This window comes from Melopsittacus undulatus, chromosome 4, assembly GCF_012275295.1.
Source record: "Melopsittacus undulatus isolate bMelUnd1 chromosome 4, bMelUnd1.mat.Z, whole genome shotgun sequence".
NCBI lineage: Eukaryota > Metazoa > Chordata > Aves > Psittaciformes > Psittaculidae > Melopsittacus > Melopsittacus undulatus.
The window spans coordinates 90,416,133-90,443,715 of record NC_047530.1 but is presented as its reverse complement, the minus strand read 5'-3'; the positions used below and the strand labels follow the sequence as shown (position 1 = coordinate 90,443,715).

Sequence of the window (27,583 nt, the reverse complement as noted above, 5' to 3'; positions counted from 1 at the left end):
TTTCAGATGCCAGCACCAAAATGACCTTCAAAATTCTAATTCAGAGGGTATTTCATAGCAGATAAAAGAAATTTATTTTAAACCTCATCTTGACATACAGGAATTGATTTCAGCACAAACATAATTAACCATTCAGGTGAAGGTGGATCATAAACTAGTAAAAATTCTTTACATGCTACAAGACCAAACAACTTTTGAATAGATAAGGTCCATAAAGTTGAAACCAAATATGAACCATGTCAGTCAGGACAGAAATGTAATAGATAACTAAGATCTGAGAACCATTTTAAAACACTAAGCAAACAGAAATTTGAATGCTATGCTTGGGTACAGCCTAGATAGGAATAGAAGCATAATGAACTCTAAGAAACCTTCAACACATGAAAAGATGGAAAACTAAGAAAATGTATACCTATGAGTAGACACCATATGCTCAGAAATGGAAGAAAGTGACAATGGAAGAAAAACAATTAACAGAATGTCTCAGACTCAAGAACAGGTTTTGAGGTACATGAAGAATAAACAGAAACCTAGCAATGATCTTGTTCTACCAAACAGACATAGTGGAACTGTTAATAAGAGGGCAGAAAAGATGATGCATCTGATTACTCTTTCCATTCTGCATTTGGAGGACAAAAATTAAAAAAAAAAAAATCTGACATTCTGCTGCCCCATGAAGAAATATTTTCCACTTCAACAGCAACTAAGGACTATGCTGAATGACAACTGAGGTCAGATACCCGAAAAGTAGCATCTTCATATAAATTGTAGTGAAGATTTTTAGAGCAGTTTTCTGCTCTAAAGAGAGCAGCTCATTGGACCATTAACATTCATCCTCCGTATGTCTTGGAATATAAAGGAACCTTCCTTTTTCAGGACAAGGAAGAAAGCAAATGGTGTGACAACCTTTGAAAAGCATTAGTATGATGGCTGGGATTTCTATCTGTCAAGTTGACAATAATGCCAGGAAAAAAAAACAACACAAAACAAACAAAAAAAACCCCAAAACAAACAAACAAAAAAAACCCCAAAAAACAGTAATGACTTATATGTGATTTTACTAACAAATACATAGCATGACACACAACAATCAATGCAGATTTATGACTAAGATGCCTTGTCAAACCAGTTCAATGATTACAAGTTTAACTAAAAAAGACTGAAAAACACACATCAGAACAAGATACAGGCACAATAAAGTTGCTCATCAGGTGATTATCTATATTGCAGTCAACAAAAATGTGATGAGAGAAGGCTCTTCAAATTATCAGGATACAATATTGTGAGTGCTAGTGGTCAGAGTAAAGACATTCAGACAGGACAAATCAGTAACTGTGAAGGTGATTAATTAACAAAAAAACTTGATACCAGTTGTCTCAGAGCCATTGTGTGTGGATCATATTTTATAGATTTGTCTCTCATGCTATTAAAGCCTACAAAGAGAAAATATCCTTGTGTGGTACACACTGAAATGCTCCAGATTTAATGCAAAAAAAACAACTAAAAGAATATAACACCTCAAGATAGTGAGCAAAAAGCTTTGAGATAAAAAAGGATGCCTCAAGTATTTTTTCCTCTTGAAGCAGCTGAGGAATTCAGACACCCTCATTCAGAAGCACATAAGCAAAGCTGCTTCAGATGCTGGCAAAAAGGAAGAGATCACCCACTAATGACCCCTATAATCAGCTGGGCTACAGTGAAGATCCTGTCTTCAAGATCAGCAACTGAAATCTGCTTTAAATATACACTAAAAAACAACATATGATAGACTGCAAAGCAGCACATAAATGCATGCCTGCAATTATAGCATGAATACAATATGAGGAGTGCAGGCATTGCCCTATTTCCTTATTTTCTTGTTTTATTTTGCAAAAGGTAAGTCATAGTATTGTAGATTGGAATCTGCCCTGGAGTTTCCTAAATCCACTGGAAGTCAAGGCAAATTGGACTGCATCGTTGTGGCCCTTTATAAGCTACTTTCTCCAGTGACCTGCAATAAGCTAGAAAGCTGGTGTATGCCAGGCATCAGGGGCACTAAAAAGGAGAAACAAAGTTTCCCTCTAATGCCAGAGGCAAAAAGATGTAACTATCCATTCAAGAAGAGCTGCCCTGAGGCAGAGAAAGGTTTAGATGAATAAACACGAGTAAGCAGTGCTCAACAACATTGTTTTGCTCATATGTAAACTCAGAGCTTTAGGCCTACTAAAGTAGAGTTTTAGTCGATCCAGCTATATAGGAAGAAATTGTCAAGTTCAAACTTACCCGCAAATGGATTATTTACTATTGGGTAACTTCTGCTGACAATCACAAGTCAAATCTCTCCTATAGTAACTGAAAATATGTCTGCTTTCACATTGCAGCAGCTGAGAAGTAACATAGCCCCTTTTCCAGTGAGGGTGAACCTACCTCAAGCTACCTTGCTGCTACTGACACATGTGAGCATGCGCCGCCCTTTACACTATGACAGGACACCTGATGGGGGATAAGCTATTACACTGCAATAACTTACTCATATGTCCACAGCCTGTTGTAAGCCTGTTGTAAGCCTCTCCCCCAGCCTCAGAGTGGCTGTGATCCACAGGTTTTAATTAGGAAGAAACAGGCCTTGTCCCACAGCTCTAGCCTCTTACTTGCACCTGTTGTATGCTCCAATAACTACAACTCTAAGTTCTGCTAGCTTTTAGTAGTCTGGACTTAACTGTCCATGGTATGCACACTCCCCAGTTCCTTGCAACACAACAGGTTGCTCAATTTGAGTCACAAATATCTAATTGGATGTCTCCTTACCTCGATTGTGCTGCAAAAGGACAATAGTAGGATTGACGATTGTGGTTGAGGGATAGGCAGAGGAAGACTTGTTGATTGAAGTGAAGGAGGTTGGATAGTCAGTGCCAATGACAGGCTGGGGCACTTCATTTAGCACAGGACTTGGGTCCTGAAAAGGAGAGCAAGATATCATTAGCAGCATGCAGAAGGCTGCTACACTGCGAAAATCTGGAAAATACCCCCCACATGTGGCAGCTGAATGAGAAGCACAATCACAGCAAATTTTAGTAAAACAGGCATAAGCATGAGTGTTACCCTGTTCCCTGTACATACCCTCCTCGCTGTTAATGCAATCAGTTTGGTAATGCAGTACTATAATTATTTGGTGTTGAGTTTCACAACTCCAACCCCAAAAGGAGGTACTAAATTAATACAGCGAACTCTCTGGAGGAAACACAGGGTGCCAGAATGAACATATCTCATTTCTGAGGAGGGGGAAAACACATACATCTTTCCCCTGATATATACACACACAGACCTTTGTTTTGAAAATATTCCTTTTAGAGCAAGAAATCAGGCATGCAAAACTCATGCAATTCTGTAGTGAAACAGTATTATTGCAGCTGGTTTGGTAAGTAAAGTCTGAGGAATAAGGTCAACACCATCAACTCAGGAGATAGTATAACACCTACCTGGTTCAAATAATGACATTAAAACCCCAAAACTGATGAGAAAAAGCAGGACTGTAGCAAGGAAGATACTCAACATGGCTTTGCAGCTGGAGTATGGATAGCAAGCTGCTCTTGTTCTCTTAAAGCATACAGCTACATTATTTGTTTATTTCAAAATCACCTTTGGTATCACTACACCTCTGGTTGTTCTGTAGAAATACAGGCTGTATCAGCAAGGAGACTTTAAAAACTAGTTAATCTTTGAAAAATCTGAGTCCAGGGATACTATGCTTTTGTTGGTAGTAAAGGAAAAAGATAAAGAAGGGGTGATGACTAAGACTATGTCAGTTTAGGCTGAGGTTTTTCATATCTTCTAAGGAATTTGAAGACACAACTACCATTAATTGGGAATGAGCATCCAAACCAAAAGAGTATGGAAAAACATAGCAGATTTCTGCACTCCTACTACTCCACTGCCAGTCTGAAATGATGCAGGCCACTGATCTGCAAAACAGAACTGAGCATTCAGGGGGATTTTCATTGATAATATTACTAATATTAATTAAAAAAAATAATATGTGCAGAATAATGCTCCGGAAAAATTTCTATTCCTGGCTTTTCTGGCCAAATGCAACCCAGCGCCCTTCATACTTACCAGCATCAGGTGAAAGAACTTACAAGATCAGGCAGGGGGGATGAACAGAGGCCAGAGTGAGGCCTGGCACCAGTGCTCAGAGATGAATCATTAAGAATTTGCCAGAATCAGAACAAGCATCTACAGCCTGTCCAACCAAGAGGGGAAATAGGAAAGTACAATCCTATTCTGATGGGTGGAGGTGATCTTGCTCCAAGCAGCATCTGATCTTCATGTGGACAGAAGAGAATCAATGGTCTTCAGAAACAGATGTCCCTAAGAGTGATCCCCAGCCCCATTTAGCTGGCCATGATAATATTCCAAACAATGCAATTTGGGAAAAGGAGTGGGAGTCAAGGAGAAGTAGTAGAGATTTGATCTTCACTTTGATAACTAAAATATAAAGAACACCTGGAAGAGGGATGTCAGATAAGGACAGGCTCAGCAGCCCCAGCTGTCACAAAAGTTGGTGAACAAAGACCATTGGAATCATTGTGGAAAACAGCTCTGTGACTACATGACTGAAATGAGCATACCCAAAAATGTTTCAAAGCTCTAATTTCATGAAAATCAGGTGCAATAAAATTTCCACTCCTCCTCTGCCTGCTGAATTTTTCTGGAGCCTGCAGATAAGCTCCACTAAAAAACAAACAAACAGAACCACCCAAAAAAAAAACAAACAAAAAACCCAACCAACACCTCTCCCAAAAAAAAAAACCCAACCCAAAACACCACAGACAAAACCTTCAAACTTCCATTACTATCTGCAGTAAAAACCCCACTGTAAAACTTTCAACAAAAGCAGAAAGGCCAATGCTGAGAACTTTTGAAAGTATCATCCTGGTTGTTGTTTTTCTTCTTTTCCTCCCAGCTGCCTGCTTGCTGGATGCCTATAGAGTCAGTCAGAGGGCAGGAAAAGGCACCATGATGAGAGGAGGGGATTTCTGCTCAACTTCTTACTTGTCCAAAAAAAACCCCAAAAAACGGTGGTTGTAAGGCTTCCAGTACAAGGAGGGTCAGGTACTTTTTGCTTCCTCTGCAACTTCGACTTAGAGCTACTTTTAGTCCTTGTCCCTAAGGACTTTTTAAAACAGGTGATGAGCTTAAAGATGAACAAACAATCCAAAAAGAACACAGTAAATTCCAAGTTAAAAGTGATGTGGATTGAATCCTTCAAAATTTTCAAAGACCAGCAATTCCAAACTGAAGAGACACTCTCTTTCTTATCTAGCCCATAACGCCTACACACTTGGAAAACTCTTAGCTCAGTAACTGATACTATTGCTTGTAGGTCATTGGATACTGGCATTAGTCTTACACTGATTTCGACAGGGATTTGTGTCGGGAGTGTACAGTGGCTCCAAGTGCAACAGAAAGCCAGCCCTAACCTTTAACTGCTCTGCTGTTGCTGCTTTAAAAGTTATTCAGATACAATTAAGGATGCTATTAAAAGAGCCTGAAGAGATCGGTTAGTTGCAACTATTGTGTTTATGCAAAATTAATTATTCTGAGCAAGTCCTGTGAATACTCTTAAGGTGTGCACCACCTGCAGAATGAGCACAAAGGGAGACAGTCAAATATTGTTGTGAGAAGTCAACAGAAGGTTCAAAGCTGTACAAGGCAGGCAACATGCATGCACTAGCACAGGATGTAAACAGGGTTTCAGTTGTCATGCTGTTGGCAGGGAGTGAGTCATCACTCCCCTTTCAAGTTTAGTATTGCAAGGAGAAAGTAATTTTTATCTGGGAATACAAATTTAGGAAAAGGGCGAGGAGTGTACTTGGCAAGCTTACTGTACGTGAGATGACTCCAGTGATTTCAGGCTTCAAGCCCCTGTGCAAAGTCCCTGTGACTGGAGGGACAAGTGAAGGTGGTGATGAGAAGAATGCCAGTTTCGGGTAAACATAGGGTGATGTGCCAGATGAGGAGGGTGCTTGGTTATGGTGGGAACCCCTCTGGAGATGTGGGGGAATGAAATCATCTAGAGTCGGAAAAGTCAAGGGTGAGCCAGAAGGAACAATCTCAGGGAATGTGGAGCCTTGCCCGAAAGGAACCAGAGGCGGTGGTGGAGTGCTGGAACTGCCTTCTTGCTGTCTTTCTGGATTAACCTGGAGGAGGGGGACTACTATAACCCCAGGCTGAGTTGTGGTGGTGGCAGTGGTATCCTGTAGGAAACAAGGTGTTGTTATGCAACAGGGGAGACTGATACTTGAGTCTAATGCAGCCATATAGTGCCATGCAAGGAGGCATCCAAAATTATACAAAGCCCCAACAGATTTTCTTTCCTTCAGAAGACATACTTCAGTCTTGCAGCCCTGACCTCTATGAACATGCACAGTTTTTCACAAAGATCTTCCTTCCCTTCACCACCCCTCTTCTCCAACCCTGTGCTGTGAGGCATAAATGTATCCACCATCATTTGAGAAGCATTCACGATCACATAACAAAGTTTGCTTCTTGTACACCTCCCTAAAACAGAAAGATCCTTGCCAGCCCAATCCAACCCCTTACAAACACCACACACACACAGATGAATGTTGAGGGGGCACACATGGGGTGTTAATTATTATCAAGTAGAAGACCACGAGACTCAAGTGGCACAACAAGTGCTCAGAAATTAGGTAGGGAATAAAGCATCAAGGGAACATTGTAATGAATTAAAGAACTGTTCACACGGCTGAAAGAAAACAAGATTATGGAGAAAACATGTACCATGCTGCGTCCCATTGCCTTGTATGGTGCCTGTCGCTGCTGGGTAAGATAAGGCTCTTTTCTCATCCTGTCCTCTGTGGCAGTTGTGCTCTGGGGCTCTAGCACTCTGTCCCTCACAGCTTGCGGAGGTGATGACTGAGTCCAGGAGGGTTGACCCGCACCATAACTAACTGCGTCTTTATTGAGGACAATGTAAAAGTACGGCCTGGGAGGAACAGGAGGAGGAGGAATAGCAGGAAGAGACTTTCCAGTGTCTGTTACAGAGGAAACAATGTTGGTGGCTGGTGCCGGAGTGAGCTCAGCGCCCAAACTGGTGCTGGCTGCTGGGTCATGAGTGGTGCCAGTGGAATTCTCAGATGTGGCTGAGCAAGTGCTGTTAGATAAACAAGCTACATATAGTTTGCTGACCTTTTTATCCGCCTTCGTCTCATGACTGGAATTCATTCCAGCCTTACTACTGGGATCTGCCCTGTTGGGGTTGTGCTGTACAGATGATGCATCTGACGAGGAGCAACTTTCCAAGAGTGGCTGCCCAGCATGCACCTCATCTTTGGGGCCTGGAGAGGGAGAATATGCTGCTGGCAAGCCTTGCTTCCCACTGGGGACAGTCCCATACGGGGTAGGTGATGAGAAATAACACCGTGCACTGGCATTTGGTGATGCACACTGCTGTGTATAAGGCTTGGGTGCATTCAGGTACACACAGTCCATGATGGGCACTGGCAACAGGTTGGTCACTTTAGTGTCAGTGCGAGGACGCCATGCAAAGCTTTCCTCTTTGGGAAGAGGAGGACGGGGAGGAGCAAGGGCCTGCTCAGGCAGTCAAGAAGGAGGAGAGGGTGAGCAAGCAGCACCAAATGGAAGGAATAAGGAAGGAAAAAATAAATAAATTCCAAGAATTAATTTGATCATTAGACTTGGGTTAAGCAGGTTTTAACACAGCAAGAATTAAAAGCAAATACAGTATCTGGAAGGCCAGTGCAGAACTCACATACATCACCTTGCACACTCTGTTTTTCCTAACACTGCTTACTGAAGCACACAAATTTTACCCAGCTCTCAAATCCCTGCCTACACACTCCTCTCTCTTGGCTAAATAAGTCTCAGTGCTATATTGTTTCAAGAGGCCTGCAGAGCAACACCCACCATGCCCCTTGGGAAGCTACAGTCAAGATTTAACATCCTGCCTAACAAAACCCAGGCTCATGTCTCCATAACTAAATACTTCCCACTGGAGACATCTGAATCACAATGCTAAATTCAGAGCTCTAGGCCATCTCTGCATGTTAAGTGTACTGCCGAAAAATGAACATTGCAAAGTTTCATGAATGCTAATGAAAGCAGACATCATGTGAATATTATAGACTGCCACAGCTGGCTAAGTAAAAAGTCAGCATTTCTTCCTTCTAAAAGCTAGCTGTTGAATTCTCTTCAGGATTTTTCCATCCTGAAAATGCCTTCAGGAAGAAAAGAACAATTAAAGTTTTGTGATTAACTGAATTCATAAGAATTTGCCTTCAGAATCAAGATAACCAACAGAGAAATCCTACTTCTAGTAAATAATAAACAACTGGTTTTGGTACTTTGCAACATATAGGTTGCTAAATGCAGAAACACCTATCAACTTCAACTCCAGCTCCAGCAATTTTCTTCTGAAAGCCAAACCGTTTTGAAGTAAAATCATTCAGCAATAGAGAAGTTTCATTTTATTTACTGCTTTGTTGCCAGTGGCTGAAAACTATAAACTACTGAAAGGAAGAGAATTAAGACACCCACCTAGTGAACAGTAGCTCCCTGAATTCTTGAAATTTAACCTTCTGGAGACTGCAAAAATAGGTTTTACCTTGTTGTCATATCTTTATAGGCAAAGGCTGGCTAAACCACTGCTAAAATGGTCAAAATCAGAAAATGAAGATGCCTTAACAGCTTGCAATATTCAAATCTGACAAATATACCTCCTTTATAATTCATCCACATATGACAATTTACAGCCAGCATGTATTCTTCTTACATGGATATAGACCTAGAACAGCTTCATAAAATTACAGCTGCTGTCCCAAAAACTACTGTCCTCATGCTGCAACTCTTCCCTCCACTTTCCTGATATATAAGGGAGAGGAGAATTGGGTTGGTAAATGCTTCTTCTGAAGGGCTTCTGCTTCTGGAACAGGCTCATTCCTTTTGATTCCTTAAGGACAGTAGTTTCAGCCTGGAAACTTCAGAATGCCATCGTATTTCCCTAGGTTAGGGGAAGCCTCACTTTCCTGCTACATAGTATTATGAGGAAATAACAATTCTCCACCTAAAATTGTTTTTTTACCATTTTCTTCCACTTCAGCTTAGTTTGGTCAGTAGTCCTTGAAACTTCTATAGAAATCACTATGTGCATCAGTGCTCTCTGTGTTCATAGACAATATCGATAACGGACTACAGGACAGCTGTAAGTATCAAGCAGTAAATGGGTTTCTCCTCTAGGGTGCTGCTCCTTCTCATGCCTTCCTACAAGCTGTGCCTCTTTCCACTTTCACTTACCATTTCAGGAACACTGTCCTGGGGCATTGCTATAGGTCCCTAATAGAGGACAAGGCTTTAAAGAGACTCTTGTTGCACATGGGAAAGTGGTTTCTAATGAAGGGTTTCCTTACCAGTTTTGAGACTGTGCAGACCAACTGCTCAAAAGAAAAAGGATGAAGTTACTCTTCTCTTAACAGATTGACTTCAACCATTCACCTTCAGGTACAAATAACCTTTCCCTTTTTGGCTTCTATCAGTTACAGTGTTAAGAATGAAAGGCATTTCCCCAATATCTTGTTTTTAATTTAACAATGCTTTTAACCTGCAGCAACCTCTAGGAAATACACCAACATAAAATTCAAAACAGTACTACATGGTTACTTCACCTTTCTTCTTCCAATCAGATAGTGTTGTCCTCCTCCTTCATCCACCAAGGAAATACTGTGGCATGACTGAACACACAAGCCCCACAGCACTCTGGTCATATCAGTGTTGCCTCATTTTAAAGGCAGGAAAAGTGGAGGCAAGCTTAAACTTACCAAAGTCTGCAGCAAGGTCTAGAGTTCGACCCAGAGATCCTGACCATGAATCCAGTGCTTGAACTCAGAAGATCACCCTCAGAGTCACAGAAGAAAGGCTTACCTGTGGCTTGCTGTCTGAGGAAAGGTTCGGACGCACACTCCTGTAACCCTTGGCAGCCAGAGAAGATGGTTGGGCATCCCCATTGGCATCAGTGTTAGACGGTGACCTCCAATCATCTGAGGGAAAGGAAAACAGATCACAGAGAATTCTCTCTGGCTACAGTAAAAATGAAAGAAGGGGACTCTTTTCTTCCTCTTTCCTCCCTCCCCCCTTTTTTTTTTCCCCAGGCAACAAGAAATACTTCTAAGAAAGCAACAGAAGCAACAACATAAGCAGCCAATATCTGTACCTGTTTCTGGGCTTTCTGGCTCCAGACCTACGCATTTCACAGAAAAGAGGGATGGAAGAGGTCGGAGTGGAGAATAGGCATAGAGGAAAAGGGGGGGGGGGGGGGAATAAACCGTTATATTTACAGAAAACATGTACCAATTGAAGTTAAGAGTTGAGCTACTTCATTTCACACATAGAATGCTTTCTGACAGGGCTGCCTAATTACCATAGAGACCAGCCCTAAACATGATGCCCTCCTTGTTTCTGACCTTTGTAAACACAAGGCAATTCATTCAGAGCAATGAAGAAACAATTGTTCATTGACATTCTTATTTCAGAAGCAAAAAGGCAGCCCAGCTAGCTACTTTCTAAAGCTGCAGCTTGACATCCAGGCACCACAAATTACTGGAAATGTAGGGATCCCCTATTCAGCCATAATACACCCTACAAAGACATAACTAGCCTTACCAAATTCACTATGTGGGATTAACTGAAACAAAGGACTGCTAACAACTAGATCAGGTTTTGCAGCCTAAATGTGTGTGCATGAACAGAGTTACAAAATACAGTGTCACTTAATAGCCCAGTTCCTGCAGCTACCTACTTTGGTCTCATCATCTATTTACCCACCCTCCCACTGGGCTCCTCCCTACCCCTCTACCCATTTTGCTGCTTAAGTTATACACAAAAAGCTCTTCCAGCTCCAAAGTACATTTCATAAAGCTATTGAGAGACTAAGCAAAAGAAGTATTAATGAGCAATTTCCATAGTAATGGGCTCATTGCCATTCAAGCTGCTGGAAATTTATGAAGCCATCAACAGAAAGGAAAGAGGCAATTGTGGAGGGTAGGAGTGAAGAAACAGAGAATGGCAAGCATGAAAAAAGGGTAGGTCATAGGTGGAGCAGAATAAGAAGAGAAGACAGAGCAGAAAGCAGCACATTGGAGCTGGAATTAATGGAAATGCCTTTCTTCCAACAATATATTCATAAATGACGTATGCTTTGCTTTCAAGAGTAAGTTTGACCCCTCCTCCTCTTAACTGCATGTGCCCTTAGGACTTCATCCTCTCTGCCAGACCCAAAACACTGGCCAGATTTGTTATGTTTTGCCTGTCTCCTACAATTAAGTAATTACACATCTGCTACTGAAAGACAGCACAGCTCTGTGGCGACACTGTCTGTCTGGGACCCTATCCCCATCCCTTGACAACCCAAGTGAATGCTTCAGTGGCAGAAGCACCACCCGCCCTCTTTCTGTTAACCTTGTGTCTGGGATAAAAGGAGGTGACATAGGCTTGCCAGGAGAAAAAAAATACAAAACAACATCTGAGAGTTTTATATGAAAGAGGGTTTTGTGCTCCTGACAGCAAAAGGGAGCTGTAAACAAACTTAAGCCAGAGTCAGCAGTCATCAAACTGGCACTATGAAAGAACCGGGTTCAGTCTCCCTCCACTGGCCTGGTTCTTGCCTGAAGTTTCCGACCATGCTACTGGAATTTGGGGCTTTAAATCGTAGCTAAAAAAGAGTCACCCCAAGACCCTGGACTGACCTCTCTTGAGATTAAGATATTCCAGTTAACATTTCATCCACTTACTTTCAGGTTGCTCGACATTCTGAGGACATGGCAAAGTGATATTCTGATTCTCCTGACAGGCTGGAGATGCCCGCAGGGTCACAGCTCCTTTTCCACTGCAGACTCTAGTAGGATCTGTTTCTATAGGAAATGCACATACACAGAGAAGACATATTGAAACAGATGGTACAAAGCTACTAGGATCCATCAGAGCTCTATGGAATAATTTTAGCATGGCTGCCTCTGGGTGAACCAATCTAGTAATGTTTATGCAGATGAAGATTAGCTCTGGATTTAAAGCACTGAGAAATCAAAGCAGTTTCATAGTCATGTAACTGATGAATATAGAAGTAAGTTCAGAGTCAGTGTAACAGAGCTAAGAAAGGAAGAAAACTGGATGAGTATTTGAACCAAATTTCACAGGCCCATTTGCTTTATTTGGTCAGCTTTGTATGGAGATATTGCACCAAGAAGGACATTCTACCATTACACCTCTAGTTCTTCTGTTGAGAGGTCCCAGTGGTATAAAGCAATACAATTTGTGTGCTGAAGCCTTGAATATGTCTTTTGTGCAGGACTGAAAGAAAAATAAAAATGTCTTATGACCACTGGTGGATAAAATCTTGTAACTATGCTGAGTATGATCTAAAGGCAGGGTGCTGCAAGCCATCTACTTGCCATCTTCCCCCATTTCATGGCAGTGTTTCATCTTCTGACATAGGAACCAAAATCCCCAAAAATAGGAGACTCAGCATATACACACTCAAATCACCCTATGAGCCAAACACTAGATCACACTAGCACCCTTGCTGAGGCCCAGATCAGCACAGCTTCTGTGCAGGTTTACTTTTGTGCATTTCAGTCCATGGATTTCTTTATTTGTTCTGGGGGGGTTGTTTGTTGTTTTTTTTTAAATCTGCTATCATCCTTTTAAGTCATAGCAAATCAATACTTCAATGCTATCTTCCTCCCCTTACTCAAAATCCTTCCAGAGAGTTTTCTGCTAAGATACCTATAGAAAAATAAGCCTAAAGAGTCTCTCACTTATCTAAGCTACTTCCACAGGAAAACACATCACTTCCCTTTCTCACGCACTACTACTGACCCTGCAGCTGCCATCAGACTTCACTTTGACTTATTTAAACAGAGGTGCTAGTCCTACCATGCAACCACACAGGGAGCATGAAGAGGTACTGAGCATAATACACTGTGTTACACAACATGATGACTGTTATTTTTATGGGGTGAGGATCATGCTATCTCTGCATGGAGATAGCACTGGATGGTCATGTCTTCAGACTGAACAGAGCAGGCAAAGGCTGCCACTCATTGCCTAGACAACAACTGATGTCTGTGCAGATCAATATTCCCTGGCTGACTCCAGGAAGATAATGTCCCATTAAAATCACACCAGTACAGTGCCTATAGACCATGATAATGCCTCAACAAGGGTTACAAAACAGACCACAGCCAATCTGGCCATAATAGAAGGAGACATCAATAGTGCCAGATGAACAACAGCAGTAGGGGGAAGACTCAACCAACGCTGAACACTTGGCTCACATGGAAAGGCCTCTATGATGAGGTCACCGCAGTTCAGGGTTTTACATGGCTTCCAGTGCTTTAGAGATTTCACAAAAAGCATAGTTTCAGATACACACGACTTGAGAAAGGATGGAATAAGTACAGAATCAGAGGATACTTTCCTGTAGTTCAGCCTTTAGTTAATTTAGGCAGCACAGAGGCAGCCTGGGTGAGGGGAAAGACTATCCACAAAGACATATCAAATGCTCTTCATCCTTAAATATATCACATTTGCCCTGACACCACACAAGTGATCATGCCTTAAGGTTACCCACATGACTGGCAAAATTGAAGTTGACTTCTCTGACTGATTTTGCATGATTCAGATAGGGTCAGGATTCCTTTTGCCCAAGAATCCAGTTCTGTCTATCATTCCCATATACACAGCACAACACATCCAAGGACTCTAATGGATACACTCACACCAGAGGACAAAGGTTTAAGCTCTGGCAATCCAGTCTTGAGATCGCTGTAATGCTGAGGCATGGACACACTCTTAGGGGTCACCAGGCCTGATTTAGACAATCACAAAGAGTACAGGGTTCTCTCATGCTCCTACATCTAGATTACCTTCACAGGCACTGGAGAAATGGAAACACATAAAGAGTTCAACATGTCATAAATGTCTACATCATACTGGAGGAGGATCAAATTTGGGATTCAAATTATTTTCATACAACATATTAAAGCTGTATATTGAATCAAAAGAATAAGAATGAGAAAAAAGTGTTCTGAAATCAGAAAAATGAAAATGTTCTGAAACACTCTGAAAATAAAATATTGTCAGACTATTTCAACTTCAGAGAGGAAGACAAATACTTCAGATGTTGAATTCCTTCACAATTTAGGCAAGATGATGGAAAACAAGAATCTGAATCTCTCAGTACAGAAATCCAGCAGATGGTAATAAATATGACATTGGCACTATACTAGTCCAACAGAGGACATGCGTGACAGATTAGGAGAGACAAGCAGTATCAGCTAGACTACTCTGACTGTGCAAATCCAGCAAAGTACAAAAATATTCTTCTACTTTTAGTGGGAAAATGTGCTGGGGGGGGAGGGGGGGGGTGTGTGACAGCTTAACATTCTTATTCATCTGTATAAAGATTCTGTAAAGTCAGTGTATATACAGAAAAACAAAACCATCCAACCAATGCTGAACTATGCCTGAACCTGTAAAGTACCATCTCTGACATATATTCACTTTCATAAAGACCAAAGATATGCAGGAAACATTCTCTGGTTCATCAGGAGTTTGGTTCAAAACAAGGCTGTAATAACAATATTATTCATAATCAAGCATTAGTTGAAGAGCTTACAATGATCCCAGATTCAAGCAGACACAATTATGCCTGCAGAAGAGCAGCCTAATTGAGAACAATGTACGGTGCCATTAAGAGCTAACTTTATTACCTACTGATGAAATCTACTGCTCTGGAAACAGTGAGAAGAGCATGAAGCTGAAAACTAGCCAAAGCACATGGGTGAAGCAGAAAGATGTACGGAGGAGGAGGAGAGAGAAAAAAGAGGAGGGGATGATGGCAAACTAATGCATGGCAGGGGGAGGAAGGAAGAAGATACCTGTAGGCAGCACTAGATGAGGAGAACTTTTCACTTTCTTCACAGGGATTATTTTAACGGCAGAAATAGAGCGTGTACATAAAGGGACATCAACAGCTGCAAACACAAAAGTGTAAATGGCACATCCAAAAAGGGAAGAGCAGAGTTTGGGAAGCATGCCACAAAATTTTCTAATGTACTTGGAGACACAATAGCAGGAAATTTCAAATACAAAAGCAGTCCAGAGAGCAGTGATGCAACTGTTAAAAATATCCCTTCGTTCGCTCTAATTCAGGACATGTCTGTTTTATGCTGCATACAGAACTGCTTACTGAATTGACTAACTGCTGAATGCCACTATGCTGCAGGCAAAAAGAATCTGGAAGCATTAGTTCTTTAGAAGCCATCAAAAAATTTTAGTGTAATCATTTAGCTGAGATACACTACATGCAAAAATAAAAATGTTAACATTAATATGACTCAGTTAAAACAAAAAGTGAAAAAACAAGGATTGAAAGGTTGAGAGAGAAACATTAGACACATTACATGAATTCTGTATTTTATGGCACATATTTTATAAGTTCAGCAACAGAAGGAAGTGAAACGTGAAATAATCTTAAAAATTTTTCAATGCCAAAGGGTAGCATCAAAATACTTATTTCAGAAAAAAGTCCATCCCTTTAAACAGTAAGTTGAAGAAATTTCTATTGGAATCCATCAGCTAGCACACTAATTATACTAGATGTAGTAATATAGGGGAAAACCATACATAGCACTGTGCAAAATTCCAGCAATTGTTACAAAACTGCCCAAACCAGGCAGTGATTTCTCTCTGACTCTGTATTGCAGCTAGTGGGTGGGGGTGTTTTTTAAAAAAAATGAGGCAAAACTTCTCAGAGGTGAAGCTTAACAGGATCTGCCAACACAAACATCTTGCAAATCATGGCTCCCCCAGAATAACTTGAGTCTTGTTCTTGATTTCTGCAGAGCCAGGATTTTCTCCTTTAAAACCTATTAGCTTTCTGCATGTATTAAATGGAAAATGATAGGTGTTCCTCACATTCCATGCCATCCCTCACAGGTCTGCAAAATCAGGAGTAAGAGGAACCACATTTCTAATACTTTATACACTGATTCTGAGCACTGGGCCAGCCCAAGAGGCATCCACATCAGGGTGGTGTGGACACCCCCTCTTGTGGCAGATCTTTCTGGTCCCTGGCAAAACTGAAAAGCACAGACCACCAACCTAGAAAAGAGCTCTCAAGGCTCTCACGGATGTGGGAAGAGCTGGTAGAATGTTTTCAAACCTCAAAATAGTAAGTTTTTTAATTGACAGGATTGTTTTAAATTATTTTTTTACAGATGAGCAACACAGATCAAACTCTATTTTCCATGCTTCTTCCTGAGTACTGGAGGCCTTGCAAATACAATAGATCCCAAATCCAAGCAGCCTGTGGAAACAATCCTAAACATGTTTACCCTATATGTGACTGAATTCATCCATCTACAATGCAGTTAAAATACTAATCACTATAAAAAGGCATCAAAAGAGAAGGAAATTAAACCAGCAGAGAACCAACCTATACAACCATATACTCTCAGCCTGCCAAAACACACAGAATCACTATACCAAATTGAATGCTATAAAGCACACTGCAAACCTGCTGAAGTTAATGTGAAGTCTGGTTTGTTTAGGTTTTTTTTAAATTTATTTTATTACTTGAATGGTTAGTTCCTGCTCTTTAATCCTGGGCTCAAAATTTCATTTCCTACTGAAGTTCACAGGATTCACACATAGGCATCCACAAGCCCATGCTGTTTAAACACACTAAGATACTGATTCACAGGTGCTCACAAGTAACACAAATAGTGCACAAAGTATCTGAAGAGGTAAAGCCATCCTTACACCTTCAAGAGACAAAGAACACTTGTTCAGCTAAGAAATGCTGCCACTACTGGCACAGTGCAACATAAGGCTCTTCTTGTATCAGTAGCCAAGCAAACCAAGTTTGGAAACCGCTGTTGAAGTGAATGCCTAGGGGAATTTAACACATCACGCAGCTGACATGCAGGGGGAGCTGCAGAGATGTCTCTGAAACTCTTAACCCACCTTTTTCTCGTCCATTGCTGCTCAGTCCATTAACAACAGTTTTTGCAACATCAATTTCTTCGTGTTCTGCAAGACAAATGAAGAAGCAGATTACTTCTGGGTTAAAACCTCTGCAACTAAATTTAACCTCTGACTATGAGGGGATGCCATGCATCAGCACTATTTGATTCACGAAGTATTCCTACTATCTCAGGAGATGTTGCTAAAATCAAGTGGGAATATTATTCCACAGGTCCTACATATCTCACTTCATTATGGTGTCTGTTTTTCACTCTAATTTAGCCTGTTACCAAGACAAGCCCAGAAGTTTTCTTCTTCCCAATCAGCCTCCATTTTTTTTTTCTTGAACAGGTGATTTTTCCTATTCAGGTGTCAAAATTTGCATTCATTCCTACTAAAACATATCAAATTCAGTTTTTTTTTTAGGGGTAATTTTCAATTCTCATATTATGAGGTTAAAAAAGCTGATGACCTCAAGATGTTTTTAATAATTTTTTGAGCATTAAGGCCAAATTGAAACAACAAACATGAAGCCAAGACACTTTTTAGTTGAAAGCTATTCCACTGCCACCATTATAAGTCAGATTCCCTGAGCTTTCTTGACAGGCTTTGACACTTCTGGGAGGCAGAAGAGGAGGCAAAAAAACCCCAACAAAACAAACCAATGCAACAACAACAAAAAACAACAACAAAAAAAACCCTACGGAAAAAAAAAAAACAACAGAACAAACAAAAAAGGCCCCTCTAAGGCCTCCCCCCAGAAAAACAAACAAAACAGACAAAGAAAAAGAGCAGTTGCACAACAGAGTCAGACAGGAATATTTCTAGTAATAAAGAGGAATGCCAAGGAGGGCAACTGAAAAACAACAGAGACTTACCAGAGCTCATTGTGGCAGAGGGACTTGCCTTTTTCACTTCTGGATTTTGTTTATGTCTGTTTAAAGTGAAAGGCAGAATAGTTATGTTATGTTTCAAGTCCGCCCAGACAGCACAGGACATGATGCTGAACGTTCATCAGGAAAGTCCATGCAATAGCCACAGTTTTTTTCAAAAAACTTAGTTTTAAAACCGAAATGGATTTATGACAACCACCAGTTACATTTTTTTCCTGAAAATTATCAGAAACTAAAGATTATTTCCACCCAGTACAGGTACTACTTTCAGAATTTAAGACTAATCCTCAATTTTAAATCATAAAGTACTGATTAAAGTCCAAGAGTCTATATATGGCAAAGTGCAAATCCAGCAAGTTTCTAATATATAAAATATGAATCACCTTTAAGAAAAAAAAAAATCAGTGAAACTAAAAGCTTTAAGTTAAACCCCTCGACTTAGACTATTGCCAGATTTCAAGGCAATCTGTTGCTCAAAGTCAGTGTTTCTTTTGAAAGATGTTACAATACAGAAGAGATATACTTGTCAAAATCCTTAACTTCTGCACCAACCATTTCCAGTCCCTCAGTGCCACTTATATTTTCAAGAGTGAAACTTCAAAATTTGAAGCTTTAATCCTCCTGGGACCAAAGGTATTGAAACTACTAACTCAAGAGAAAAACTTCCAGATGAGGTCAAAGAAGAAAAAAAAAGTCAATTATCATGGTCCTGACAGTCTACACAGGACACCAGTGGGTCCTGTTCATACCCAGTACTCACTCCTGTAAGGACTTGATATCCGCAGCAAAAGAACATGTTTAAATGTCACATCAGAGATGTTGATTTGAACATTCAAAAAGCAGTATTTCTAGAAAACAAGGCATACTTGCCAGGATCTCTCAGTTCTCTAAAGGACCTAGGTTGAATTCAATGCCCTTAAATTTTATGTTTCAGTCTCACTCCCCTCAAAAGTTGGTGCTAAAGATAGTGAGATCAAGTGTCACTACAGTCAATTAATGGCTTCCATGACATGAATATAAATAGGTATCTGAGGCTGCAAAATCATGTATAAACAAAGCCCCTAATCTGTCAATTATAGGGAAAAATTGCTCATGTTAACAAGAAACTAAACAAGAGAGTTTGAGATACTTGTTTTCATGTTACATGAATTGAAGCTACCAGTGGGACATTGTAGGAGGTGGAAATTGCCCTTGGGGAACTGAATTTGCTCTCTTGCTTCAAAAGTATCCCCATTCTTAACTAGCATTTGTTTCATACCAGCCAACATAATGAGTATATTCAACAGATACCCAAAAGGAAAGAAAATTCAACATGCAAATATAGTAACAGATCAGTCTGTAAAACAAGCATGGCACTGAGCAACAGCTGCCAACATTTAATTATTTATATTTTCTTCATTAAAATAACCACATGAGATATACATTATGGGCTGATGAACATTCAGCAGCATGCAGCATAACTCCAAGCTGATCCCAGTAAAATACAGTATGAAGTGGAGGGCACAGTCTAAAACCAGTCAACAACAAAAGCTGAGTCCAGTTTAATGATCTAGGGGGGATGGTGGGATGGTGAAATCTATTCTAATACCTTTTCAGGAGAGGAAAGAAGAAATACTAGTTCACATGCCTGGGCAAAGGCAGGGTCCACTGCTGCTGCAATCCCAGAGCAACACTGATCCCCTTCCACAATGGCAGTATCCAAGCAATTAAACCTGTGAGCCCAAGTTTTTAAACACCCACTTTAGAAACAGACTGTTTAAAAAACTCTATTTAGAAAGAGTGACATCACAACTGCCATCAACCTGATTTTCAGTGTTGTCTTTTTGATTCAAGAATCTTGACACTGCTTACAGTGCTGGCCTTCATTGCATTAAGGAAAGCATTAAGCAAAGAATTCACACCAAAAAAAAACACAATTATTTGGCCTTAGAAGAACAAATTACTTTCCAGAAGAAGTGATTCAAAGCTAAAAATAAAGTGATAGTTAAAGAATTTTGCTAAAATTAAACGTAGGAGGTGTACAAGCTCATTAGATCTAGAAAAACCCTTTTCCACATATCACCACACATGGCAACTATGGAATTCAATTTAAAATAGCAAGCTTTCAGTGTTCACTTACTGTGAAACTAATCAACATTATTCAAGCACTCAAACACATACTTAATGCAGGTTCCCATACACAGAATGGATTCAGCAATGCTCAGGGTAAGCATAATCAATCCTGAGCACCTATAGCTCCAGAAACTCCATTTAAAAGTTGATTTTGATCAGTTGAGGATCTGCATACAGATCTGCTGCATGCAGGTAGAAATAACTGCTGTTTAGGTTGAGGAAATCATCGTGCACGTTTGAAGAAAAGAACATACTTCAGTGCCTTTTTTTTGCGTCAGGGATACAGTTATTCTGTCTCCTATATGCTTAAGCCAAAATACATACTGAAGTCCTATTAGGCCTATCTTAGCCAAAAGGCTACTGTTGAGACTAGATACTTGGTCCAGCCAGATAGCATATGTGGCTCCATGGCCCCAGTATAGCAAAGTGTTGCCTTCTGACACCTGAGAAGTTACATGCTGTAAATCAGTGTGCCATGAGTCTTTGGATGGTACATCCTTAGACAACAGCAGTTCCTGTCAGGTTGACCAGAAAAGCTGTCTTTGGGCTGTGGAAACAAGTGCATCTGGATCCCAGTGCCCAAGAACTTCCTGTAGACACAGCCAAGCCCTTCCTGTAGATACACATGAAATATGCACAACAGTGCTTCAGAAGGGAGCCTTTCCAAGGGAAGCAAAAATGAGATCTGTCAGTATTAAAAACAGAGAAACCAGTACTGCCAGATCAGGCAAAACAAAACCAACAAATAACAACAACTAAAAAAACCCCAACAAACCTCCAGAACCCCCACGTGTCTCCTTCCAGCTCCCTGCTGTAACCCGTGTCTCTTTGCCAGACTGGAATTAGTGCCTTTCCTGAAATGTAACAGACATAGCAACAAAGGTCTCAAAGCTGCAGACATTCAAAACACAATGAAAGGTAATTAATTCCTCAGGGCATAAGCAAGCAGCTGTAACCCTGAACATGCCAATGTCCATATGTAACATCCACCAACTACTTGCCAGCTCAGTCATACCTCTAGAGGGATGCTTAACGCTTCCTTTCTTCCTTCCAACGTCCCCTTCCCCCTCCCCTCCCCCCCCAATTTCTTCCAAGGCAGTAGCTCCTTCCCTACTTGGTGTGGAAAAGAGAACAGGGCATTTAGAAGCCTATTTAGGAGGAATGCAGATAAGTGGCAACTACTTCTGCACAGCATGTCTCTGGATTATCTCACAGTGCTAAACATTTGAGTACTCCCCCTACAATGGCAGGGGGTAACAAACAGCTCATTAATAGTTCCAAGCAAGGACACATGCTCTTAAGTCACTGGTATCTCAACTAAGAGTTGCAAGTGGTGGTTATTTTTGGTGATCTAATGTGTATGTGTGGGGGAAAGTAATTTCCTTCTGTTTCTTCTTTTGTTATTATTGACAGCTCTGATGACTCACATCGGATTATAAAACAACTACTAAGCATGAGACAAGCATTCAAAACTTATTGGGCAGTTCCCCTATACTCCTGACACCTGGACACCTGCTTTATCTCAGTTCAAAGTTTTTAACATTTTCAAAGTTTTCTCTCTATATTCAAGAGCTTTAAGTGCTTTGTGGCTGCACTTACATGAAAAATCAAAGTCTTATTTATATTAGTATAACCTAGGAGTTGAACCTTTTAGAAAAATTACAATCTTTCAGATTTAAGGTATGATCCGCAATCACAAAACTTGCTTTTCACCTCACTCATCACTGACAGCACTCATTCATTTAGGCCAGGACTCAGACCCCTTCCCACGTTGTCGACGCTGTTCCTGACCAAGACGCTCTGCTCAACCAGCCACACCAGCAATGTGGAGTCACAAATCTGGAAAGTGGGCAAAGGGCTGTACTGCAGCTAGTGCCTCTTACCAGGAGGTTCTTCCACTTAAAAGAACTTGCTGGAAAGCAGATCTCCTCTATACTTCTCACTTTGTATCACATAAAATGTGACAAGTAAAAAAAAAAGCTAGCATACAGGAGGCAGCTTCAGGATAACCCAGGCAATCAGCTCTCTTTCCAAGAATCGTTATTCTCTTATCCTAAAATACTGAGAGAAATATGTTGCCTGTCGTTTTTATTTTAAGGGTTAAAGAACATTCTGTTATTCCGTGAGAAGACATTATGCTTCTAAGAATAAATGTCACGAAAAGACTATGAATAAGCAAGCAGTGCACATAGAAGAATCATAGCAATTCTGCACAAGACCACAGCCTCCCCATGCTCTTCAGTGAGTGGGAGCAGTGAAAGCTCGCTAAATGAAGTAAATGGCAGCATAGAACAGAAGCATGCATAAGGTATACTTATAAATAATTGAACTTGGAGCTGTTAGAATAAACAACAGCACATTTCATATGCAGTATCACTGTGCTTTTTTTTTTTTTCTAATATGGTACGTTTGTTTCCTTCCTAATGGACAAAATTATCTGGGTCACATGCAGCAGTTCTGCAATTTAAGAGGAATATGCCACCTTTAAAAATCAGACAGGAAATGTAAACTAGGACATGTGGCTTTAAGAACTCAGAAATGCTTTTGAACTAAGTAATCTTAGAGTCATCAATTTCAAAGTAAACAAAGTTTAGCTGCAACCTGAGTTAACTCAGTTCAAGGTCACCACTTTTGGAGCCCAGAACAGAAAAGGATCTCCTAGGTCATCAGGCCTACTCCCATGCTATTGCAGGCAACTGTGTCATACAATCCTATGCAAGAACATTTCACATTCCAGCTTAAAACTGGTAAGGCTTCCTGCCTCCACTGTTCTTCCTGGAAGCCTGCTCCAGAACTTATTCCTCTTACGGTTTAATTCTGTTTCTCATTTGCAACCTAATGCACGAACAGCTACAGTTAAATCGTTCTGTACCGACACGACTTTTCTCTTTAAGCAGCTCTTCCTCCTTGCACTCATCCCATACACTCATTTTTAGAAGGTGATTGCAATGGGTCTTCATTTTGCAGCCCTGTGAACAAGCACTTCCAAAACAGCTGGTCTGCAACATTGCCACACATCTCATTAAAATTTGTCAAATAGTAGAAGACTGCAAAAGCTTGGCAGTCCAAAGTCTAAACTCTGCTTAATGACACAAAACCAGAGAGCAAAGCCACAGCTGATTTGCCCAACAGCTGAAAAGCAAAGTTTAAAAGATAAATTGGCTTTTTTGGTCTATTCTAATTCTGGCCTCTATATTAAAACCAATTATTTGGTCAGTGTTAGTTCAGGTAGTGATTTGATATCTACAGGGACCTCCCTGAAAAGAAATAGGCTAGAATGCTTCATATCAGCCACTGGTTATAACTTACACGTGCAGGGCTGGGGAGGGTGTGAAAGGTGTCTCTTTCTCGAGCCATCAACCTTCTGGTCTACTACAGACACAGGGTTGGAAAACGGCCGTCCAGAGGGCTGTTTGGCACAGAGCAGACAGAAGAGTAACTTGACATGCAGTGTATCACCAGTTCCATCTGGATAACTGCTATCAGTTGCCTTACAAACCCCTTTCTTCTCATTACACTAGATTGTTTTAAACACACTAACTCAGCTCTGACTTCCTCCGGAGTCCGCCATGATTTCTCTCTTTTTTGTACTCAAAGGCTGATATCATGGTAACAGCACCTGTGGCGCACCTAGCATTCATGTCTACTAAAGAAACACATGCCTTTGTGCCACAACCATACACCCAAGCAGCTCACATGAACACTTTAAAACTTCAGACAGGAAAATAAAGATTTCTATGGTATTTTAAATAAAATCCCGTATTCATCTTAGCAGGAGACATAAGGAACAGCATCTGAGAGCAGCAGAAGCTGAGATTACAAACAGCCTGATGTACATCCTGTACAAGGAGGCACACTGGGCACAGCTCTCAGGCCGCCAATTCAAGGGAAAGTTGTAAAGGAATTAACCGCATAATGCAGCCTGGACCATCGAGGACACTTAACTGAGACTCATACAGGAATTTGGACAGGGAGCACATAACTACTGAAATTGGGATTTATTTACAGTTAAGGGGTAAATAATTCAATGACATCAAATTTATCTTTTTACCTTTAGACAATCTGCAATGACCACACCTAGCCAAGAGGAAGCTGGTTTTATACTTCAGCTGGATGAAACAAATGATTCATAGGGTTCAAGCTGTTGTGAGACTACTTGTAATAGCTATGCAGCTGGGGTGCTGCTATTTGTACCACACTTTGCTCCCTCTACACCTCTGATATGGGGCCACTTGCCCCTCTGCAGAACAATTGCTGTAAATAAACAGACCCAAATTCTAGAAGCCCTAATTATGTATAACAATGAATCCATTCAGCTGACTGCAAGATTGCAGGACACAAACACTACATTGCATTTACTACAGTGAATGGCGTTCTATAAATACAATCAATTAGATCATCTAAACAACATCCAGAAGCTTCTCTTGCATGATTTTGTACAACAAAGACTACAAAGACTGTCTTCACCTCTGTCCCACACCCGCAAATGGTGAAGCAGTAAATAAGAGAAAGTTGCATTAAGTAGAAATACTAATTAGAGATTCAGTATCATCACAAAGCTCAAACCCAGGTTACAAACGTTTCACAAAAATGAGGGTAGAGAGAAGATTCTGATACACCCCTAATACATAAGCCAGAAACTTCAATGCTACAGTCACCTTATGCCATCCCAGACACACCCTGAGATTCCTAGTAGTGTAAGGCAAAGGAATTGCACAGGCATTAATGAGTGCTCATTGTGACAATAAACATTAATATTTTATTATTAACCTCTGCTAGCACTAGCAGTTTTGAAGCTCTGCACATGCACTCAGTGAGCAACAGCTAACACTTTTCAAGATATATAAATGATATTCCTATTTCATACAGAGATGGGAGATTCGGGTCGCTATTATAATGCAACATCTGAAATCAGCTAAACTAGCACATTATAACAAGGTGCATATATCAGTCTTATATATTGCTTTTTGTAATTTCAGAATAAGCAAAACCAGTTTTAGAGCTGGTCTCATTTACACACAACTGCAGTGAACTTCAGGGAACCACATAAAGCTAAATCTAGCCAATGCATATGAGGATCCAGGCATACAGTACTTCCAACACACTTCTGACAAGCCTAAGGATGCAAGCTGAAATTAGACAAGGTCATTTTCCTTAGCCTTTGCTGACCTGGAAGCATTGCTACACTACGAAAATTGCCAGGAAACTGATTAATCTACCTGAAATCAGACACAAAAAGGTCCCAGCAAAACTCAGAAAGCTGGTTACTGTTACACATCCAAGGCCAGACAGCAAACCCATGACTGCCAGAGTTCAGAGTGGAGTGCTGTCTTGATATCCTTGTTGGACTGTGCTGCCTCTAAAGTCACCTACACTGCAACAAGAACACAGTGACTGCTCCTCTACTGAGTACAGAAAATGCTCTGAGAAAACCAAACTGCTGGAATAACCAATAGTCTGACATTCAAAGCATCCCTGTAAGAAGCACAAAATCACATCCGCATCTTCACTTCCCTCTGCTCCTCCAGCCTCAGGTGACCAAACTTGCATATCGCTGAGAACTCCACATCCATTCTCAGCACTTTAATTTTAGCAACTTCCTCAGAATCAGCATTCAGGAATTGCTTTCAATCCCTCCTTCCCATAAAAATAGTCAGGAGAAAGATCCAGTCATGACGGAAAGGAGTGCCTGCCCATTTCCCTTAATGAGAACACAAACCCACGTAATGACTACCTTGGTATCTCCTATCTTTTCAAGCAGCACATCCAAATGAAAGAACCAACCTGAATATCAGTGTACTCAATTATCAGTGTCACAGCATACACTAGTATCATGTAAAGCTGTGGAAGTTCAGCTCACAGCAGCTCTAGGAGGGCTACCTATGACTAACTGTGACTAAAAAACCATACTGATGTCCTTACCTTGATTCAGGCTTTTCAGTTAATGGTGCCATTTTCTTGGACCCTTGATTTCACCTCATAAGAGGCACGAAAGAGTTAAAGAAACCAGTTACTTGGCTGCTGAGGTGTAACAAGAAATTTGTGGAGGCATCTCTCTGGCACCCTTAAATACTTTGCTCCTCCCATTGCTGTGCTTTAATTAGCCAGCTGGTTCTTAGTCACCTCATCCTGTCACTAGGCTTGCTCACCGTCAGCCACCCCCACCCAGCCTGCCTGTCACTACCCTACTACTGTCGTCATGAAAGACACTGACTCTTCTTGCAGCTCTAGAGCTAGGGAATGAAAAAAGAGTAAATTTGGAGTTGACACTCCATGGTTGCACAGGCATGGGATGCCCTTCAGAAGGGAAAGGACAGGCAGACCTTGAAGATATAATAAAATATAGGGAAAATACTTCAAAAAGCACTTTGTTTTTGTTCTTAAACCAGGCAGCATCTGCTCATCAAAGAAGGACTATTTTCATTAGCACTAGACATGGCAGATCCTATTTCAATGGGTAGGAGCTGAAGGGGCAGCTAAAGTTTCTGCACTTGGCAGCTGAGATTTGTAGCATAAATATTTGACATGACACACAGAGAAACTAACTGCTTGAACTGCTATTACATATTACATGCCTCCTCCATGGGCATCATAACAGGCATCAAAGGAGCTTTTAAGACACAAGCTCTACTAGCGTATCCCTAGAGTAGAATTTCCCTACCACAGTGCAGCCTGGTTTCCCTTTAGATAGCCTAAGACTTGCACTGCTGCGAAGATAGTGCCAGCTTTTAGGAGAATGAGGGTATATTCATACATCCCCGGGCCCAGGCAGCTTCTTGGTAAGTAAGGTGAGTAGCACCACAGGATCATACTTCCTTCCACAGTGAATGTCTATGAAACAAACCAATGGGACCAAGACTTCTTGAAATCAGACCTTGGTGGTTGGTTCATGCAAGACCAAGTGATAGCTTAACAGTGGAAATAATTTGAAGTAGACCCTCAAGTGCCGTGGTACTGTCCTTTGTCACCAAAACACAGCAACCAGTGTGCCAAACATTGCTGGTTTTCATCAATAACATTCCAGAGTATCTCTGTCTGCAGCCTGTCTCTGAATTTTTATTCCTCAAAAATGCATGTACAGGCACTGATAAGCTGCCAAACTCACAGACTGGGAAAATGTACTGAAAATTATTTGAAGGCAAGCATGTCAGCACTGAAACAAGACTTAGAATGCAACACAGATGGCAAGAGCTGCTGATTGCAGAAGGGCGTAGAGCAAAGGCTACTTTTGGGTCAACGTTTACTTTAGCTTCAGATCCTTTCAATAAAGTGTTGTCAAAGGACACAGAACAAAGGTCTCCAAATACCTACACACATAAACCCATATGGATGCAATGTGAAATGCTGACTAAGATTCTGTCAGCAACACAAGATTTCCTTTTTCCTCCCCAATACACCTTCTTATACCAGTACTTGCTTCCCACCAAATGAAGCATTTAATTGTTAGCCAACATGGGCACAACCTGGTTTATTGGTTGAGGGGCCAGAAGAAGTTGGAAAACACTGCTCTATCTCACTTCATTTATGATCAATCCCAT

At 40.9% G+C, this 27,583-nt stretch overlaps 1 protein-coding gene across 11 annotated transcripts in view; it reads right to left on the bottom strand.

The window, feature by feature from the left end:
* The window catches only part of SORBS1 (sorbin and SH3 domain containing 1), a 77,303-nt gene extending 51,225 nt beyond the window's left edge, over positions 1-26,078 (bottom strand). For 9 of the 11 annotated variants that reach the window (XM_031053118.2, XM_031053108.2, XM_031053110.2 and 6 more), the window contains exons 1-7: positions 25,968-26,078; positions 17,919-17,974; positions 17,041-17,106; positions 11,805-11,924; positions 9,940-10,055; positions 5,865-6,236; positions 2,788-2,935 (exon numbers count right to left, since the gene is read on the bottom strand). In XM_031053118.2, coding sequence (XP_030908978.2) covers positions 2,788-2,935; positions 5,865-6,236; positions 9,940-10,055; positions 11,805-11,924; positions 17,041-17,106; positions 17,919-17,974; positions 25,968-25,999 — 910 coding nt within the window. In that variant the 5' untranslated portion in view covers positions 26,000-26,078. The remainder of the gene's footprint in view (positions 1-2,787; positions 2,936-5,864; positions 6,237-9,939; positions 10,056-11,804; positions 11,925-17,040; positions 17,107-17,918; positions 17,975-25,967) is intronic. The other 2 variants (XM_031053117.2, XM_031053119.2) reach the window with 1 other exon arrangement.
* Between the last annotated feature and the right edge of the window lie 1,505 nt (positions 26,079-27,583).